At 40.7% G+C, this 21,992-nt stretch overlaps 1 protein-coding gene across 4 annotated transcripts in view; it reads right to left on the bottom strand.

Moving 5' to 3' along the window:
- The window catches only part of acot7 (acyl-CoA thioesterase 7), a 257,856-nt gene that overhangs the window by 151,162 nt on the left and 84,702 nt on the right, over positions 1 to 21,992 (bottom strand). For 2 of the 4 annotated variants that reach the window (XM_072245005.1, XM_072245007.1), the window contains exons 4-7: positions 20,296 to 20,387; positions 12,433 to 12,547; positions 9,202 to 9,216; positions 3,066 to 3,152 (exon numbers count right to left, since the gene is read on the bottom strand). In XM_072245005.1, coding sequence (XP_072101106.1) covers positions 3,066 to 3,152; positions 9,202 to 9,216; positions 12,433 to 12,547; positions 20,296 to 20,387 — 309 coding nt within the window. The remainder of the gene's footprint in view (positions 1 to 3,065; positions 3,153 to 9,201; positions 9,217 to 12,432; positions 12,548 to 20,295; positions 20,388 to 21,992) is intronic. The other 2 variants (XM_072245006.1, XM_072245008.1) reach the window with 2 other exon arrangements.

Below are 21,992 nucleotides of genomic sequence, written 5' to 3'. Positions count from 1 at the left end.
ATCACAGATGGAAAGAAGCTGTTCCCAAATCAGGCCGTATGAGTCTTCAAGCTCCTGAGCCTTTTCCCGGAGGGAAGAGGGACGAAAAGTGTGTTGGCTGGGTGGGTCATGTCCCTGATTATCCTGGCAGCACTGCTCTGACAGCGTGCGGTGTAAAGTGAGTCCAAGGACGGAAGATTGGTTTGTGTGATGTGCTGTGCCATGTTCATGATCTTTTGCAGCTACTTTCGGTCTTGGACAGGACAACTTCCATACCAGGTTGTGATGCACCCTAGAAGAATGCTTTCTACGGTGCACCTATAAAAATTTTAGGGGACAGGTCAAATTTCTTTCGTTTTCTCAGGAAGTAAAGGCGCTGGTGGGCCTTCTTGGCAGTGAACTCTGCTTGGTTGGACCAAGTCAGGTCATTTGTGATATTGATCCCGAGGAACTTAAAGCTTTTGACCTGTTCCACTTGCACACCACCGATGTAAATTGAGTCGTGCGGTCCACTACTCCTTCTGAAGTCAACAACCAATTCCTTCGTCTTGCTGACGTTGAGGGATAAGTTATTGTCTTCGCACAATGCCACCAGGTTCTTAATTTTCTCTCTGTACTCAAACTCATCATGACCCGAGATACGGCCTACAATTGTTGTACCATCAGCAAACTATATATTGAGTTCAGTGGAAACTTGGCTACACAATCATGGGTGTACAGTGAGTACAGCAGGGGGCTGAGTACACAGCCTTGAGGGGCACCGGTGCTCAGAGTGATTGGAGAGGAGAGCTTGTCCCCTATTTTTACAGCCTGGGTCCTGTCTGTGAGGAAGTTGAAGATCCAGCTGCAGATCTGAGTGCTAAGGCCCAGGTTCCGGAGCTTAGGAATCAGTTTATTTGGAATGATGGTATTAAAGGCAGGGCTGTAGTCAATGAAAAGGACCCTTACATACGCGTCTTTATTCTCCAGGTGTTCTAAGGAGGAATGTAGGGCCAGAGAGATGGCATCTGCTGTTGACCTGTTGCTCCGGTAGCGAATTGCAAAGTGTCGAGGTTAACCGGTAGGCTGTGGTTGATGTGTGCCATAATCAATCTCTCGAAGCACTTCATAGCAATTGATGTCAGAGCCACAGGTCGATAGTCATTCAGGCATGCCACCTTGCTCTTCTTCGGCACTGGGATTATCGTTGTCTTAAAACGTGAGGGGAATCTTAGACTGAAGAAAGGAGCAGTTGAAGATGTCAGCAAATGCTCCAGCTAGCTCGCTTGCACAGGTCCAGAGAACCTGTCCTGGGACGCCATCTGGACCCGTTGCCTTCCTTGGATTTATCTTCAGGAAGGCCCTTCTAACGTCCTCCTCGGTGACGATGAATCTTGATGCCACCAGGTCCGGTTCATCCGGAGGGAGCGGGATGCTCCTCTTCTGTTCGAATCTTGCGTAGAATACGTTAAGTTCGTCAGGAAGAGAAGCACCACAGTTATTGATATTCCCAGCCTTTTCTTTGCGTCCAGTGATCTCATTTAGACCCTGCCATAGTCTACTGACATCCCTCTGGTTAGCCTGGGCTTCCAACTTGGCTCGATATTGCCTCTTGGTGCCCTTAATGGCTTTCCGGAGTTCACGCCTGGATTCCGTGTAGCGACTAGTATCCCCGGACCTAAAAGCCGCAGCTCTAGTTAAAAGGTAAATGTTCCAAGATTTTGTTCTCCAGATTAGACAATTCAATGTAAGACCAATAGATCATAAGACCATATGATATAGGAGCAGAACTAGGCAAATTGGCCCATTGAGTCTGCTCCACCAATTCATCATGGCTGATCCATTTTTCCTCTCGGTCCCAATCTCCCGCCTTCTCGCCATTTCCCTTCATGTCCTGACCAATCAAGAATTTATCAACCTCTGCCTTAAATATAAAGACTTGGCCTCCTGTGGTAAAGAATTCCACAGATTCACTACTCTCCGGACAGGATGAGTGCGCCTAACTCACAACCTGCTAGCCCACCTTGCCAAACGTTGCAATCTGTATTCAAAGCAACTGAGACTCATTACCATAATACATAAATATTCATATATCGTAGCATTTTATACAAACATTATAACTTTATCACAAAGTAGAAACACTGATATCCCTGCACCTTTGTCGCTGGTTGTGCTGCTGGACTAAGTTTCAATGAATTAGAAATTTAGTAATTCTGTTCCTATATCTTACGGATTTAGATCAAAGTCTTATGGTCTCACAGGAACAGAATTAGGCCATTCAGCCTATTTCATCATGACAGCTGACTTATTTTCCCTCTCAACCCCATTTTCCTGCCCTCCCCCCAAAACCTTTGACACCCTTATTAATTAAGTGCCTATCAACCTTTAAGCATACCCACGACTTGGCCTTCACAGCCGGCTGTGTTAACGAATTCCACTGGTTCACCGTCTTCTGGCTAAAGAAATTCCTCCTCATTTCTGTTCTAAAGAGATGTCCTTCTATTCTGCAGCTGTGCCCTCTGGACCTAGACTCTCCCCTCAGAACAGAGATGAGGAGCATGTAATGTATGGATCTATTTCTTTTAGAGCAATGACCTCCCCCCCCCCCAACCTTAACACTACATATTGATCTGTTGTCTGCACATGCGTTGTTGCCTATGCATGTGCATTGTTCTCTCCCCCCCCCACCTCTCTCTGCAATGTGAATACATCGGTCAATGCCATCTCCCGCGTGAGGGCTTTTACTTAATTGATATGTAGTTGTGCACAAACACAACAGGGGAATTTCTTTATCCAGAGGGTGGTCAATCAGTGGAATTTTTTGTCACAGACTGCTGCGGAGGCCACTCGAAAGGGATGTCCTTGTACTTTCAGGTTGTGCCTTCTGGTCCAAGACTTCCTACTATAGGAAAAATCCTCTCCACATCCATTCTGTCTAGACCTTTCAATATTCGATAGGTTTGAATGAGATCCTTGTCCCCTCATTCTTCTAAACTCCAGTGAGCACAGGTCCAGAGCCATTAAATGCTCCTCATACATTAACCCTTTCATTCCTGTCAACCTTCTCTGGATACTAATCAACAATAACAGATGGAGTATTACATTACCTCCTTGCACAAAATTGTGCAATGCACAGTCTGATGGACCCACAAGATGAATTAGACTAGATTGGCTGTAGCCCACTGTATATGGCTCTGTAATACAAGAAAGTAAAAGAAGCATATTAAGTCATTGTGACTGATACTGAACTACACCCACCAATGTATGATCATAACTAGACAAACTTGTCAATAAAGGTGGCTTCCAAATAACTCAACACAAATGACTCATTTTCATAATATCAGATTTATGACTTGTCAATCAAATGCAGTCTATGAAAAACAGAATCTATCTTCATTCACACTCATTCTTTGATTTACAAATTCAAATCTTTAAGTAAAAGTTCAGAAATTGAATTGGTTTGGCAAAAGGAACTCTGGGAACTTTGGTTGTTGTATTCTTATGCACAACAAGTTCAATATGATGAAAAATAGCTGTGTAAATTGAACACATACCTTAAAAATCATTGCCATTTCGAGGGGAGAACCAGCTTCCCCTCTATGGACTCTGTCTATACTTCTCACAGTCTCAGTAAAACATTCAGCACAACCAGAGACCCAGCCCACCATAAGCATTCCCTCTTCTCCCCTCTCCCGTTGGGCAGACAATAAAAAAGCCTAAAAGCACCTACCACCAGGCTCAACGACAGTAACTATCCCATTGTCATCAGACTCTTCAACAAAATTCTAGCTCCTGCCCTCGCAATCCACCTCATTATGATCTAGCACTTTATCACTTACCTGCATTGCACATTTTTAGTAGCTTTTACACTTTATTCTGCATTCTTATTGTTTTACCTTATTCTACCTCAAAGCCCTGTGTCATGATCTGACCTGTCTGACAGTATGCAAGACAAGCTTTTCACTATATCTTGGGTCATGTGACAATAAGAAACCAATATCAATACCACTGGCCAAATATTCAGAAATCAACTGTTTATAAATTGAGAATATCTCCACATAGCTATCAAAATCATTGTTACTCCTTTTAATTACTTGCTTATGCATCTAACTTCTCTTAAATTTATTCTCAATTTACTGGTTCATTAAGCAACGGGCATAACTTTCCAAACTTACCTCTGTATAATTATGTAACAGAGTAGTTCCATCTTTCCCTACAACACAGATGGCAGCTATTCAGCCCACTAAATATATACTGGCTCTCAGAATATTCCTATTCCTTCATTAATTTTCCTTGTAACCCACTCTCTTCACATTCCAACCAACACCTTCTCACTCCCATGATTCTACTACTCAACTACAAATAAGATGCAATTTTCAGCAGTCAAGTAACGAGCAACCAGACATCATTAGTATATTGGGAGGGAACTGGAGGATCTGTCACATGAAGAACATGCAAACTCCACACAGTCAGCACTGGAGATCATGATTGAACCCAGGTTGCTGACACTGTGAGACAGTCGCTCTACTAGCTGTGCAACTGAGCCACATATTCTAAAGATCAGCTTTATTTGTCACATGTACATTAAAACATCAAAACAGACAGTGAAAAGCATTGTTTGTTTGCATCAAATCGAATCAGCAAGGATTGCGCTGGGTAGTCCATAAGTGTCACCAAACTTCCTTTTTTAATCTTTTTATTAATTTTCAAATTCATAAACATAGCAACAATACTGATACAAAGAGATGGGGATTACATTATTGATAATTGACATATGCAAGTAAAAACTACAGATAATACAAGTATATTAGGCCTCCCAAACTCTTAATATAATTAAACATGATAAAAAAAAAAGAAAAAATATCAAGAAAAAAAACTCATAATACAAAAACTAAACTAAACTGAAGCAAAAACTGAACTAAACAAAACTAAACAAAGCTGGGCTATTATACTACATCGAATATAATCATTCATGTTGTTAACTCCGCTCCTCTGTCCATATATTTTAGGTTAATAAAGATGATTCGGAAAAGGTCAAGCTACATCATATGAAAGTGTTGAATAAATGTCCTCCAAGTCTCTTCAAATTTATCCGAAGGATCAGAAGTGACACTTCTGATATTTTCTAAATTTAAACAAGATATAGTTTGGGAAAACCACAGAAATGTAGTAGAGGGATTGATCTCTTTCCAATTCAATAAAATGGATCTTCTAGCCTTTAAAGTAACAAATGAAATCATCCGACGAGCTGAAGAGGTTAAATAACTATGTTCCATCATTGGTAAACCAAAAATTGAGGTAATAGGATAAGGTTGTAAATCAATATGCAAAATTGCTGAAATAATATCAAAGATGTCTTTCCAAAATTTTTCCAAGAGGGCAAGACCAGAACATATGAGTCAAAGAAGCTGCCTCAGAATGCCATCTATCACAGACAGGACTTATATGAGAGTGAAAACGAGCTACTTTATCATTAGACATGTGGGCCCGATGCACCACCTTAAACTGTATCAACATATGTTTAGCACATAGAGAGGAAAAGTTAACTAATCGAAAAATTTTCTCCCATTTCTCTATAGGTAAGTGAAGTTGAAGTTCCCTTTCCCATTCATTCTTAATTTTATCAGATATACCTGGCTGTATTTTCATAATCTGAAGGGAGAGTCATAATCATACAGCTCACTAATCCTAACTGTACATCTTTGGGATGTGGAAGAAACCGGAGCACCCAGAGTAAACCCACATGGTCATAGGGAGAACAAACAAACACCTTATAGACAGCAGCAAGAATCAAACCCTGATCTTATGGCTGCTACTATAAATGTGCTGTGCTAGCCACTGTGCTACTATGCCGCCTAAAGCTACCGTGATGCTCAAGATGCATGTCCAAATACAAGTACCTCTTCACACAGCGTGAACTTTTTACAGTTAGCAAGTTGTTTTAAAGTTCATCAATCAAGAAATGGCTTATTAAAATGGATTGCCACATGCCCAATCTTGGTTCAAATTAATTGATTTTATACAACTGAAACTAAATGGATGAAAATTCTGCAGAGTCCTGAGTGACAGCAACGAGTTACTTGCTGGTTTCACTCCTACTCATGTTTCTGTAACATTTCTCAACATCTGCAATGCAAGTCGAAGAAACAATTGTCTAATATTTTTGAGAAAAAATAAATACACTTCATGTACAGAGCTTAAGAAAAATGAGCTCCAAAAGAGAACACATTCCTCCAATTTTGTTCCATTAATTTTCATTGTTCTTCCTCTTTGCTTGCTGTCAGTCAATACCTGCCTTAGAGCTGGGCGAAGACATACTGAGGTTTAAATTTCTAATGCCATTAACTATCAATTTCCTTCAGAAGAAAATCAAATTTAAACCTATGTCAAAGCTGGAGAGATTTTAAGTGATATTAAATGATCTCTGAAATCAACTGCAGTAGTTTGAAATTCCTAAGCCGGATCCCAAATTCAATTATAATTCAGATGGTTCAAAGCCAAGACAGAAAGAGATAAATTAATTCTGAGCATCCCAAAAGAATATAATTTGTTACTTGTAATTGAGATCACCCACAGTGAAGTCACCTACAACCAAGGTCTCAAAGGTTGCAATGTCACCTCAAAGGATTCTCACAAGAACAGCCAACTACTGAGCTCATTCGGATTAAATACTTGTAAGGTTGTGGTGATCTTTTCAGTCTCTGTCACATTTACCAGAGCCAGAATCCAAGCCTGGTGATAAATCTTGCTGGATAGCCAAACATGATGGCTTTATCAGTCACTCATATGCAGTCACAAAGTTCTGCAGACCAAATATAAACAAAGAACTGAACAAATGCATAAGTTGGCGCCTGGAAAATTGCAGATGTCACTCCTCTCCTTGGTGGGTTTAGATGAACAGCAGAACAAGAGAAGTTTCAGTCAGCAGTCCCGTAAATAAGCAATAAATTCTAAGGGGGTGAAATTCTATAGTATGAATAATCAGAGACCCAGTGTAGAAACTTCAGTGAAAATCGACCTCTCCATCATAGAAACAGTGGCACAGGAGTGCAGAGGGCAGCACGGCAGCACAGAGGTTAGTGTAACGGTATTACAGCACCAGCGACGCAGGCTCAATTCCATCACTGTCTGTAAGGAGTTTGTACATTCTTCCCATGACCTCGTGAGTTTCCCCCGGTGTTCAAGTTTCCTCCCATGTTCCAAAGACATACAAAGTTAGCAGGCTAATTGATCACATTGGTGTAATTGGCCTGCACAGGCTAGTTGGGCCAGAAGGGTCTGTAATTGTGCTGAATCTTTAAAATAAATTTTAAAAAATCAGTGTTTTGTTTAAAATAAAAAATCCTCCAAGAGGACCACAACCTTGTTGCTGGGTTTTGAGGCGTCCAGAGAGCTATGCTGACTGGAGTCAGGAATTTATGCTTCAGCTCTTGGTTGGGTCACCCAGGCCAAACAGGTCAAAGGGTAGAGGCCAGACTAAGAGTGTTCTACCAGTCCTCTGGGTTCGGGGGTTCAGCTCAGGGCTAACAACTCTGATTGGTCAAATAAAACTGTTACGGAAACAGCAATGAAGAATCCTGAGTGTGACGGTATTCCTGAGCCTCTACCCAGGGCTTGTGTTACCGACAGCAGTGATAACCAAGGAAGCCCTGAACAACTGCCAGAAACGGAGGACCTTCACTGCCTCCGTAAACAGCAGTGGCATAACAGGCATATGTCTGTTAAAATAACAATGTGCCAATGGAGAGTTAGTGTAAGTGCAAAAAGGTTCAGTCAGATATGGGATAAAACTAAAATGAGTAGAGGCAGGTAAAGAAAATATCCAGCAATGTGATCTAAAAACCATAATGAATTGAGATGAGAGTACAGTATTGATTGATTCATTCATTCATTTATTTGTTCATTTATTTATTTACACAGACAGACACAGCAGGGAATGAAGCCTTTCTGCCCTTCGAGCCATGCCAACCAGCAACCTTCAAGCCTAATGACAGGTCAATTTACCCTGACCAATTAACCTACCAACCAGTACATCTTTGGACTGTGGCAGGAAACCGGAGCACCCGGAGGAAACCCACGCAGTCACAGTTCTGAGTCGTTGGTACTGTAAAGCGTTCTGCTAACCACTACGCTACCGTGCCTTAACAGTAAAGAATGGCAATCACTCCAAAGGGTAGCTGGAAAATGTTGGGTTGTTTGTAAGCAGACATTAAAGAATAACATATTAATACAATATATCAGCATCAACCATACAGCTTTGTTATGCCAAGACACGACTGCAGACCAGACTCTATAAGCTTTGCTTAAAGTGGTTACTGTGACTGCCTAGCCCTTTCAGTCACATTTATGTGGTTTTAGATCTTCTCTAGGTTTTCCAATGGGAATTCTCTCCATCTGCATGGGAAAGGAAACAGTGTAATCGCAATTGGATGGATAACCAGAAATTCATATTTTATTGCTCTGTGCTTTTTTTCATTACTGTTGTAACTTGAGGGCAATATAATACTGGAGTTATTTCTCCTTTAACATGAATACATCATGACACATTTTGCATTCTATTCCCTGAACCTATTCCTATGCTTTTTTGAGATAATTTGATGTACAGTCAGTGTCCACTTTATTAGGGACCGCCTGTACCTAATAAAGTAGTCACTGTGTACGTTCGTGATCTTCTGCTGCTGTGGGCAGCTCCATTCACGTCAAGACTCCAAGTGTTGTGCATTCAGAGATGCTCTTCTGCACACCATTGTTGTTAATGCATGGTTATCTGAGTTACTGTTGCCTCCCTGTCAGCTTGATCAAGCCTGGCCATTCTCCTCTGACCTCTATCATTAACAAGGCATTTTTGCCCAAACAATTGCCGCTCACTGCATTTTTGTTGTTGTTTTTCGCACCATTCCCTGTAAATTCTAGAGAATGTTGTGCATGAAAACTCCAGGAAATCAGCAGCTTCTGAGATACCCAAACCACCCCTTCTGGCATGACGGTCAAAATCACTTAGATCACATTTCTTCCCTTTTCTGATTCTATATTTGGTCTAAACAACAACTGAACCTCTTAACCATGTGTTGCTGCCACATGATTGTATTAACGAGCAGGGGTACAGGTGTACCTAATGAAGTGGCCACTGAGTGTAATGTCCCATACAGAACATGCTGTAGAGCTTTGAATCTTAAAGGCTATTATGTGCTTCTCTAAGGGAGTTTACAATAAAGAGCAATAGTACAATGAGACAAAGCTTACCTTTAGACTGTCGGTCTGCCAAGGAAAGTAATCATAAACAGGAAAAAAGTAAACTACCGTTAATATAATTCAAGAAAACTGGATCTATCCTGTTGCTCAATTTTAACTAGAGAGAAATTAAACATACTTTGTGAATTCAAAGTTCAAAGTAAATTTGTTATCAAAGTACATATATGTCACTATACACAACCCTGAGATTCATTTTCCCGTGGGTATTCACAATACATCCAAGAAACACAACAGAATCAATGAAAGGCCACCCCCAACAGACCAGACACACAGCCAATATGCAAAAGACAACCAACTATGCAAATACAAAATAAAAAATAATAATAATAAATAAATAAGCAATAAATATTGAGAACATGAGATGTTCTCCACTCCAGTTAATCTACTTAGTTGTAAACTGTGGCTGTAATTATTCCCTGGAGCACAGGAGAATTAGAGATTGTATAGAGGTGCGGAAAATTATGAGGGTTATAGATAGGGTAAGTGCAAGCAGGCTTTTTCCACTGAGGATGGGTGACACTAGAGCTACAGGTCATAAGTTAAAGGTGAAAGGTGAAATATTTAAGGGGAACCCTGAGGGGGAAATTCTTCACTCAGAGAGTGATGTGTGTGTGCAGCGAACTGCTGGATGCAGGTTTGATTTCAACATTTGAGAGAAATTTGGATATGTATCGTATATGGATGGGAAGGGTACGGAGGGTTATGGTATAGGTATGGATCAGTGGGACAAGTAGAATAATAGCTTGGCTCATAATAAATGGGTCAAAGTACTCTGTGATTCTAAGTTTCACTGTATGGGAGCTATATTATGCTCCAGTGGACTGCACATGGGAAAGGAAAAAGATGTATGAAGTGGGAGAACATGCGTACTGGTAAAAGTTTAAAATGTTCACACAAAATACCTCTACAAATGTCTCGGCCTGAAACGTCGACTGTACCTCTTCCTACAGATGCTGCCTGGCCTGCTGCGTTCACCAGCAACTTTGATGTGTGTTTCTACAAATTTAACCAGGGTTAAGGCTTCTGCTAAAACAGCAGATGAAATTCAATAGAATTACCCTAAGGAATGTTCAGCACAGTAATACTCACTGATGTTTACCCACACTAAATTAAATAACCTAACATCCCATATCCTTTCTAGATAGCAGCTTGACTGTGCTTTAACGGCTTGAACATTCTTTATTCTATCACTTGCAGATTCATGATTTCTCTGTGACGCCATTTCCCCATGATCATTACAATCATTATGGTTATTTCAAGTCAGTAAGTGCAGACTTATCTGCATTAATTTGTATCTAAGCCCCTCTGCAGTTTATTGCTATCTTCTATCACTCTACAATGCCCATGTCAATCACCTACACTAATAGTCATGGCTTACACTCTAATGTGATACTTTGAGCTCTAAAACATGACTTGAGTCATGCAAGATGGTGGAATATAATTCAGGAATATAATTCAGGTCTTCCTTTTTTTTTAGCTAGCAGTGAGGAGAAAATTATGTTCTTGTTTTTTTATTCACAAGGGCCAATTCTCTGAGTTCATGTTGCTGCCAGAAAGCACTGCCTGGCAACCACGCCTGGAGGAAAATCAAGGCCAGCAGATTCCTGATCTCCAGATACTCTTTCCCAAAGGACAAACCTCTCACAGGCAGCACAGATGCAGAGAATGGGCCCTATAGTCTTAAACTTCAACACTATCCTATCTTTTGTAAAAAAAAAATCAAATATTGGAGTCAGCTTTAAAATGGAACATTTTATATTAAAAAATGTTTTGAGTTATTTATCAGTGCTTATTGGATTACTGTGAGAGCAAACAACAGGATTATATATATATATCACACACTCACTTACAAGATTCATGAAGGAAACAATGCATTTTCACAGTTGTTGCCTCAATAAGTATGTGGTTGCTTGTCAAAAGTAACCATCCAAAATGCTGTGGACAATAACTAGAAATGTATATTCTTGGAATTACAGGCATGTTTGTTATTATAAGTGCAAGGAAGTGATGTTGGCACTATTGAAGAGGTTGGAAGGGCAGTACCACTTCCATACGTGGCATAATACATAGCATAATGTTAATGCTGGGACCCTGGGAGAGATCAGTGACTAAGCAGAAGCTTGCAACTTGGGAAAATGTACTCTTCTTCTTCTTCATATTCAGCATGCTCCATACTTTATTGTATCTCAAACTCGTCAGCTATTTATGTTAATAGGGGTCGTGACCTCTTTAAACCAATTAAAAATCCAAAAGCAGGATGCTGCCGATGCTGAGAGTGCAAAATAAAAACGGTATTGCCACAAATACTCAGCAGGACAGGTAGCATTTGTGAAGACACAATGCTTCAGACTGACGACTCCTCATCAGTTCTGGCCAGCTAAACATTTCCAACATTTCTGGTTTATAATTTAAAAAGAAAAAGAAAATCCCTTTACTGAAAACATGGTCAGAGGAATACAAGGTTCAGTGCTTTATGTTGCACAAGGTAATTCCAAGAATTTTATCCAGCAAGATCATATTCAAACTAATTTCAAAAAATGTGTACATTGTGAATGGCTGACAACAACACACATATTGCAATTATTTATTGAACTTCTAAGCAAGCTTACAAATTTATGACGGTATACTTGGAATTCTTTAGCCATTGTGACACAGAATATTCCTATACAATATAAAAATATAACTGTTGGCCATGGGGTTCCAAAGGTATAAAAGATTAGTGCATGCCCTGTAGTTACATGTAACCATTTCATCCTGCATCAACAGGATTTGCTCTGGGAAAAGGTGCTCTCTGGCAGTGGATCTATTAGCAGCAGATGAAAACTCCAAGCTTTTGAAGGCAGAGGCTTGAGTTTTGTGGGAGGGAAGCCAGCAATTTACTGCTGTGGTCAGGGACAATGGGAATGTAGCACAGCAGGAGACAGGCTGCATCTTTGCAGCCACCTCACCGCAGGAGGAGAGCAGGTTACGGGTGCTGAGGTTAAAGCAAAAAGCAGGAGAAAAAACAAGAAGCCTTGAAATTAAATAGTACGCTGCTTTTGAGGACTACCCACAATATGATAGAGTATAAATGTTAATTTTTAATACTAAGATGAGGTTCCATTGAAGTCAACAGTAACAAATCTCAAAATCTGGAACTCAGCCTGGTATTAAGGACAGGAAATATTTCTCTCACAACTGTTTCAACTTAGAAACAGAAATAAGCTTGATTGTGCAACTTACCCACATTAATGGCAGGAAAAATTATATCACCATTCCTTTGCCTGGTTTCAATTCGGTCCAATTTCTGAGCTTCATACCGCTTTCGACCTTCCTCTTGCTGTTCTGGACTTGAATACTTTTGAGGGGGGTAAGAGTTGGAATTGGGAGGAACAAAAAGTTCAATGTTTAGTTTATGTAAACTTTCTTTTACAATGAAGCATTTCTTTTTATCATTCTTGAACATCAAACCCGTTGTTGTACGCCAATAACTCCTCGGATAATAATTCTGAGAATCAACAATAGTGATTTATAACTAAAGAACAACTTCACCCTCAAGATGCCTCCCACGAGTATTCACATCAGAGTGAGATGCAAGTTGATCAATGCTAAGGAAACGATTTCTCAGGTTGCAGAAAGAAATGGTGGAGTTTGAGGGAAGGAATCCCAAACTGTAGGCTGTACAACTATAAAAACATGCAAATTAATAGCAACAGTAAGCTTAGTGTCCTCTAAAGTCTGCTCTGCTATTCAGTAAGTTCCCAGTGTTCTGACAGTAACCTCAACTCTACATTTTCATTTACTCACAGTGACCTTTTCCCTCCTCCTTGATGAACAGTCTATCACTGCTTTGTAAAATAAACAGCCCTTCAAGGAAGTGGAAGTATTCACAGGGGCCAGACATATAAATATTTGGTTAGACAGAGACTGATTAGGAATAGTCAACATGGCTTTTGTGTGTGGCAGGTCATGTCTAACCAACCTTATAGAGTTTCTCGAGGAAGTGACCAGGAAAGTTGATAAAGGCAAAGCAGTGGATATTGTGTACATGATTTTATCAAGGTCTTTGCCAAGGTTCCATGTAGGAGGTTGGTCAAGAAAGTTCAATCACTTGGCACTCAAGATGATGTAGTAAAGTGAATTAGACATTGGCTCATTGGCTTTGTGGGAATAGATGGTTGCCTATCTGACTGGAGGCCTGTAACTAGTGGTGTGCTACAGGGATCAGTGCTGGGTCTACAACAATGATCTTGAAGATAATGTAGTAAGCTGGATCAGCAAATTTGCAGATGACACCAAGACAGGCGGCGCTGTGGCAATCAGGAAGGCTATCAAAGCTTGGGGCAGCATCTAAGCCTGCTGGAAAAAAGGGCTAAAAAATGGCAGATGGAACTTTTTGCAGACAAGTGTGAGGTGTTGCACTTTGCAAGGACAAATCAGGGTAGGACTTACACAATGAGCAGTCGAGCACTAAGAAGTGCAGCAGAACAGATGGATCTGGGAATATAGATCCATAATTCCTTGAAAGTCATGCCACAGGAAGATAGGGTTGTAAAGAGAGCTTTTGGCATATTGGCTTTCATAAATCAAAGTACTGAGTACAGGAGTTGGGATGTTATGTTGAAGTTGTATTAAGATGTTGGTGAGGCCCAATTTGGAACATTGTGCGCAGTTCTGGTCACCTACCTACAGAAAGGATATTAATAAGATGGAAAGAGTGCAGAGAAAATTGACAACGACGTTGCCAGGACTTGAAGATCTGAATTATAGGGAAAGGTTGAATAAGTAATAGAACATAAGAGAATGAGGGGAGATTTGATAGAGGTGTGCACAATTATGAGCAGTACAGATAGAGTAAATGTAAAAAGGCATTTTCCACGGGGATTGGGTAAGATAGAACTAGAGGCCATGGGTTAAGGATAAAGGTGAAATGTTTAAGGGGAACATGAAAGGAAACTTCAGAGGGTGAAACAAGCTGCCAGTCTAAGTGGTGGATGCAGGGTCAATTCCAACACGTAAGAGAACTTGGACAGGTGCACGAATGAGAGGAAATGAAGGGCTATGGTCCCAGTGCAGGTCAATGGGACTGGACAGACTGATGGATTAGCATGAACCAAGTGGACCGAAGAGTCTGTTTCTGTGCTACGGCGTGCTCTGACAAAGACCAAAACGTTCTGAGAGAGAAAAGATCACCTCACATGGGCAACCTTTAAACTTTAAACGGTGAGTCTTGTTCTAGATTTCTAAATTTCAGAAGATGACGCATCGTCTCCACAATTAACCTGTATCTCTAAAAAAACACAACCCCTACATTGTGCATTCAAACCAATGTGCAAAATACACTTGAACATTTTGATAATGTGTTAACACATCATATAAAATGTAAGCACTTATAGATTACTGCATGCTTCAGTTTTCCGAGTATGCAGTGCACAAATAAAATTCTATAGTTAAAACAAATTATAATGATAATTTACTACCACTATTTATAAGCCCATAAATTTCCAAGATAGAGCACAGAGTTCATTTCAACTTTTGGCACAGTATGGAATGAATAATGGCTGAGTAAACCAAGCTGCTTCCTGAGCAACAGCTTAGAGTCTAAGTCACAGTTGCATTGATCAAGCAAGGTACATGACTCACACTAATTGTGAGAGGCATTCTAACAACTGGGGCAGATAATAAGATTGCTGATGAGGTTATGCAGAGTGAGGTGTAAACAACAAGGTAACAAACATTTTTGTGGAGCCTGTAGGAACATTCTTCCTACTGATCCCACAAATACTGATGTTGACACAGAATTTAAGTCTCACCTAAGAAACTCAAGATTGATTATTGTCATTCTTCAGTTCACAAGTGTAAAGGAGGAAATGGTAGTTACTCTGGATCCAATGCAAAATTTAAAAAACACAATCAGCATAAAATATACAATAACTATAAATATAAAAGCAATAACATATATCACAACATACAAGTAATTTTCAAATGTGGCCATTTATACATATATTGGGTGGCGAGGTGGAGGTACATCTCTACCAAAGGAGATGTAATGCCAGCTGGTGGTGTAGAGACATCCGCACCAGATTTCAAGGCAAGTGGTCCTGAGTTCAAATCCGGCCGGCTCCTTGCCCACTTTCCATCTGTGTTGGGTTGAGTGTTGAGCAAGGTCGCCGCCCAAAGCGCCACAACGCGCGGAAAGGAACGCCAACAACAACAAAGCAGGTATAAGGCACTCCTTCCCTCCCCGCGTGTGCAGGTCACCATTGGGCAAGGTGTAGCACCGACTGGGATCACATGAAGCCACGGGATCAAGTGCTGGATGGTCGTATGAGCAGCTGATGCCTATTACAAGTCCTGGTCATGTGAACCCTGACGCCAGGCAGATAGTCTCTGAAGAGAATTGATAGTGGCTGGGGTCACCTGTCTTGTAAAGACATTGTCATGAAGAAGGCAATGGCAAACCACTTCCGTAGAACTTGCCAAGAATAATCATGGTCATGGACCATGCTTCCCCATGTCATCAGACAGGGCACATAATGATGATGATGTTGATATACATAAGATTAACTTACATACATAGGCTGATTGCATGTACATAAAGTGAAACGAGGTGCAGTTGTATCTGACCATACAGTGACGCTGACAGGAAATAATAAAAACTCTGAGGCGATGTAACAGTGGTGGTGGTGGGAGTTGATGAGGTGGATTAATGGGTGGAGGTGTTGAAATGCCTGAAAGCCTGGAGGAAGTACAGTAACTGTTTTTGAGTCTACTAGATGATGTGTAGCTTTTTCCCAGATGGGAGTAGGACAAACAGTCCATAAGCAGGGTGGGTGGGATATTCATGACAGGACTCTAGCAGTATTTTTTTAAGGACCACCAGTTTGGCTATGGGAAACTAATGAATACAATTCTACATTAAGTTACAGTGTCTTTTCTGCAGCGCAAGAGCAAGGATTTGAGATTTGTGTAAACCTCATCCTTGAGTTTGACAGTAATGTTCCCGAAGTAAAAACAAGGCTTCCTCTTGACATTATTAGGTCATGGGAACTGATCTGGGTGTGAGATGTAATGGAAATTTGGAGTAATAATGGGAGGACTGAACCAAGCATCCAAAGTTCAATGAGGGGGCATGCAGTCTGGTGCTGATATAAAACCACACATTTTTCAGAGTGGAAGTACCTCATTTTTTGGAGGCGTTAATCTGGGGAAGATACAATTACACTGGCATTTTCTGGATATTTACCAAACCTTTTCAACTATATTTTTGCACAGCAATTTAAAATATTATTTAGTCTTTTAAGTTCTGTAGCAAGGTAGGATTGATAATCATGAACACATTTCTATCCAGTTATGCTGATTGCGCATTGATCATCATATTTTTTTTAAAAAATCCTAACAGATTGGCAAAACATCTAAATTGAAATCCTTCCTTTTCTGTAGCAACAAATATGCACTTCTGGTCAGATAGGAGGGAGCATTCCTTTAACAAAATACTACACAAAACATGGTCTCTGTGGATGTAAAAATCATAAGACAATAAGAGAAGTTCAAGTTCATTGCCATCTGATTGCGTGTGTTTTTTTTATTCATATATATAAAACAAAACAAAATTCTTCTGGACTACAGGGCACCCACAAAAGATATATCACACACTGCACATAAAGCAAAATATTACCATAAATAAGTAATAAATATATTATTCAAAACACATGCAGTGAGCAGCGCAGGTAAACAGTACAGGAAACAGCTTGTGTCCTAGAGACAAGACCTCGGTAATGACAGGGTATTCATTAGTCTCACAGCCTGGGGGAAGAAGCTGTTACCCTCTCTGCCAGTCCTGATGCTCCCGTACCTCCTTCCTGGCGGTAGTGGGTCAAAGAGACTGTGGGATGATGGATGGTAGGAGTTCTCAATATTGATTCGGGCCCTTCATCTGAAATCCTGCAGGTAAATGTCACAAATAGCGGGAAGGAGACACCAGTGATCCTTTCGGCAGTTTTTAAAATCCTCTGTAGGGTCTTGCCATCCAATGTCTTGCATCGTCGAAACCGTACAATGATGCAGCCAGGTAAGTTGTCAGAATGTGGGGCAGAGAACCTTGTACACTTCAATCTCAGAAAATATAGGCGCTACTGTGCCTTCTTGACAAGTGAGGAGGTGTTGTGAGTCCAGGTTAGGTCATCTGTTATGTACACACCAAGGAACTTGTGCTCTTCACTTTCTCTACAGCAGAGTCATTGATGCGTGATGGAAAGTGATCAACCTGCGCCTTCGCACCTCTTTTGTCTTGTCCATGTTGAGACTCAGGTTGCTGGTCTCACACCATTTGACAAGCCTCTCTATCTCCTCCCTGTATGCCGACTCATCACGGTTGATGATGAAGCCAACAGCTGTTCTATCATCAGCAAACTTGATAATCTGGTTTGAGCTGCATCTGGCAGTGCAGTTGTGATTCAGCAGTCTGAACAGCAGCGGGCGAGGCACACAGCCCTGAGGGGCATCAGTGCTCTGCATGATGGAGCTTGAGATGTTACTGATAATAAGACCATAAGACATAGGAACAGAATTAGGCTATTTGGCCCATAAATTCTATTCCAATATTCCATTATGGCTGATTTATTAACCCTCTCAATCCCATTCTCCTGCCTTCTCTCCATAACCTTTGACACCCTGACTAATCAAAAACCTATCAACCTCCTCTTTAAATATATTCAATGACTTGGTCTCCACAGCCAACTGTAGCAATGAATTCCAGAGACTCAGTGAGGAAATTCCTCCGCATTTCTGTTCTAAATGGACAGGTTGGAGGCTGAGTGTGGAATTTAGGATCTCCCAGTGGCTACACATTTTAATTCCATATCCCATTCCCATTCTGATATGTCTATCCACGGCCTCCTCTACTGTAAAGATGAAGCCACACTCAGGTTGGAGGAACAACACCTTATATTCCGTCTGGGTAGCCTCCAACCTGATGGCACGAACACTGACTTCTCAAACTTCTGCTAATGCCCCACATCCCCCTCGTACCCCATCTGTTATTTATTTATATACACACATTCTTTCTCTCTCTCTCCTTTTTCTCCCTCTGTCCCTCTCACTATACCCCTTGCCCATTCTCTGGGTTTCCCCCCCCCCCCTTTCCTTCTCCCTGGGCCTCCTGTCCCATGATCCTCTCATATCCCTTTTGCCAATCACCTGTCCAGATCTTGGCTCCATCCTTCCCCCTCCTGTCTTCTCCTATCATTTTGGATCTCCCCCTCCCCCTCCCACTTTCAAATCTCTTACTAGCACTTCCTTCAGTTAGTCCTGACGACGGGTCTCGGCCCGAAACGTCGACTGTACCTCTTCCTAGAGATGCTGCCTGGCCTGCTGCGTTCACCAGCAACTTTGAAGTGTGTAACCTACAAACTGTTTATTTTGTAATGTGGGAGGAAACCAGAGCACCCGGAGGAAACCCTGGCAGGGCAGACTTTTTACAGACAGCAGCAGAAATGAACCCAGATCACTAGTCCTGTAATAGCATAACACTAACTGCTACGCCACAGTAATTATGCAGCTATTTTGCTATTCCATCTTCCTGTTTTGATATAACCTGCTGTATTGTTCAGCTTTGGTTTGAAACAGTAAATTGTCTAATCTCAGCAGTCATTTACTCGAAGTGGCCACCCAGCGTTGCCCCACTACCCACAAGCCTTCCCATAACATTCTTCTCCAAATAGGAAAAAAAACGTATTCCAGCTGAGATGAAATATGGCATTGCTCAACAAAATACTGTGGCACACGCCCCAATCCACACCAGCAGGAAGATTCGGGCAAAGAGTTCTTTCAAAAAATGTCTTTCTTCAAAGCAGCTGGTTTAAATGAAATGCACTTTTTCCAACAGTCGAATGGGTCTGAACAGAGTTAAAATTTCAATAATCTCAAATGAGAGGAGTTGAATAAGTTAGATAATCAAAAGCAATGAATGAGAATAAACAGGAAAATTAAGAGTTTGAAAGCTGAACTCAAAGGAAGGTGTTCCACTTTGGCAGTTATCATATTTTTGTTAAACAGGTGGGTCAAATCTGTCAGTATTGTTCTGCATCAAAACCTTACTATCACATTCTGTTTGGAAAGCCTGAATTGAAAGAACAACTTTCAATTGCAGCCTCTTGCCTGTAAAGTGATTCATAACATTCCCAGACAAAGATAGACAGAGTTTAAAAATTGTAGGCTAAGCTACCATTTTTTTAGGTGTAAGCTACTATCCATTGAACAGGAAAGATGGAGATAATATTCAGTTGATATATAGTCCAACTGAAATGAAAGCGTGACAGATTATTTTAAAGGACTATGTTAAGCTACCAGCCATTGCTCTAGACCACTGATCCATTAGTTTGAATCTGCCGTGACAGCTGCAGTGCTTAAATTTAAATAATGAACTAAATCTGGAATTTTCATTCACTAATCTCAGTGTCACTAACCACAAATTTACCGGATTGTCCATCTGGTTCATTAGTGCCCATTGGGGTAGGAATGCTACCAGCCTATCCAGTTCTGGTTTATATGCAGCGCCAGCCCCACCAATGGGTTAACTTGCAATAGCTACCACAGTTCAGTTTGCATTGTCAGTTATATTGCTTGCATTGCCCGTAATATTCACGTGAATTAATACTTCAACAAAATATGACCAATTCCCAAACTGCATTGCTTTTCCACAATTATTTATTTTTGATTCAATTTTCTCTCCAGAGACTTTTTCCCAGGGCAGAGACTGCTAATACAAGGGGGCATCATTTTAAGATGATTGGAAGTAAGTATGGGGGTGAGTTTTATTACACAGAGAATGGTGGGTGTGGAGAATACACTGCCAGGGGGTGGTGGTAGAGGCATTTAAGAAACTCTTATATAGGCAAATGGATGATAGAAAAATAGAGGGCTATGTAGGAGGGAAGGGTTGGATTGATCTTATAATCTTAGCGTAGGTTAAAAAGTTGGCACAACATTGTGGACCTGTACCTTAATGTTCAATATTCTACAATTATTTTACTCATCTTTTAAGTAGAACTGATTCTCACTTTCACAATATCAAGAATTACATGACGCAGCACTATAATTCGTTACCTGCATAGGAGGAACCTTGACCACTTTATTTACGTTCTCCACGGACAATGGGACATACCATAGTGTTGCCCGATTGGTCATACGTTTGGCACCTAGAAATCACAGAAAGGAAATTCTTTACTTTAAATTCAGAGAGCAAGCATTTATATATTGTACCTTTAAAGTAATAAAGGATCTCAAGTTGCTTCACAGGAGCATTATCGGACAGAATTGAAACTACGGGGGAGTCACTGAATCATTTCATTGCAATGGTGCAGGGGGTTACTAAGCTTGCTCCTGGTGTGGTAATCACATCAGTACCGCTCCCTTGTTCTCTCAGCAATGCTCTGCAAATTACCATCTCAATGCCTCTCCAATTGCCTTTTGAAGACACTGATTGATTCCATTTTCACCACCTATTTGCCATCTCAATAAAATAATTCTCCTCACCAATGCTCCCTCTAATTTGTTATGACCAGTGTGCACAAAAATCTTGGGCTGTGCAATTTTTTTGCCCAGTGACAACAACATGCGTGCACTGAATAATTTCTTCAATAAAAACAGCATAAATAAGCCAGTTCTAAAATCTGCAGACAAATCATCGCAAACTCCACATTGTCAACACCGTCCACGTCAGAAACCGGAAAATAAAATGTGATTGTGTATGATCGTGAAATATACTTAACATGCCAACAAGGTAGAGGGTGACAACCTTTTGCGTGCAGTTTGAATTCTTTTGTGCACCTTAGAGGGCACCTTGCTCCTCACACCTTCCTTGTACCTTTTGCCACACATTTTAAATTCACATCTCTCAGGGCATGAATCATTTGCACGTGGGATCAGCTTCCCTTTATTTATCCTGTCTAAACCAGTAGTGGTAATGTACACTTCTATCAAATGCTCCCTCAATTTCATTTGCTTCAGGAAGGCAACTGCAAAAATTCCAGTTTAACCTGCATCCCTCAGGAGGCATTACGACAGATATCAAAGTGCTTTACAAAGAGGGAGAGTTTAAAGAATGCTTAAAGAATGAGATAACAAGGTTAACAAATTTAGAGGCAACATTTAAAAGCTTGTTTAGCGATTCAGGGTTGACTTGTAGAAAATATGTAAATATTAGAGCTTTCTGAAAAAACATTTGAGTAATTACTAGCACAGTTTCTTGCTTTCTGGCTGCCTGTAAGCAGACAAATCTCAAGCTTGTATAATTTATACATTCTTGATAATAAACGTACTTCGAATCTTTGTTTTATCACTGGAAAGACAGTGTAGACAAATTTCTAGGCCAACGAGTTTGGTACCTTCCACATAGTATGGGAAGGCAAGGCAGGGTGAAGATGGACATGAACAATGAGGAATGACAGAGGTGTGAAGGTAAGACACTGGTAAACAGGCCATCGTGCTAAATCCTGAAGAGCTGTTCGCCCATACATGTCCCACTAACATTGCATAACTTAGCTAAGCATTGTTCTTGCAATTTAAGCTTATTTAAAAATCATATTCCAAGTCTTTGTTTGTTGGCACACTAACAAACTATTGTTAGTTGTGCGACTGAGCCTTGGCAACCAAAAACCATCTCTTTAATTTGTAAACTTCAATGGAATACCATACTGCTGTATAAAATCAGAAAATGCTGGAGGTCAGGCAACATGTGTGGAAAGAGAAATTATTAATGTTTTAGGTCCAGGACCCATCATCACAACATGGAACTACTGTAG

The sequence above is a fragment of the Mobula birostris genome, chromosome 27, assembly GCF_030028105.1.
Source record: "Mobula birostris isolate sMobBir1 chromosome 27, sMobBir1.hap1, whole genome shotgun sequence".
In the NCBI taxonomy this organism is placed as follows: domain Eukaryota; kingdom Metazoa; phylum Chordata; class Chondrichthyes; order Myliobatiformes; family Myliobatidae; genus Mobula; species Mobula birostris.
Note: the sequence above shows the minus strand (reverse complement) of the source record. Positions and strands in the feature narration are given on the sequence as shown.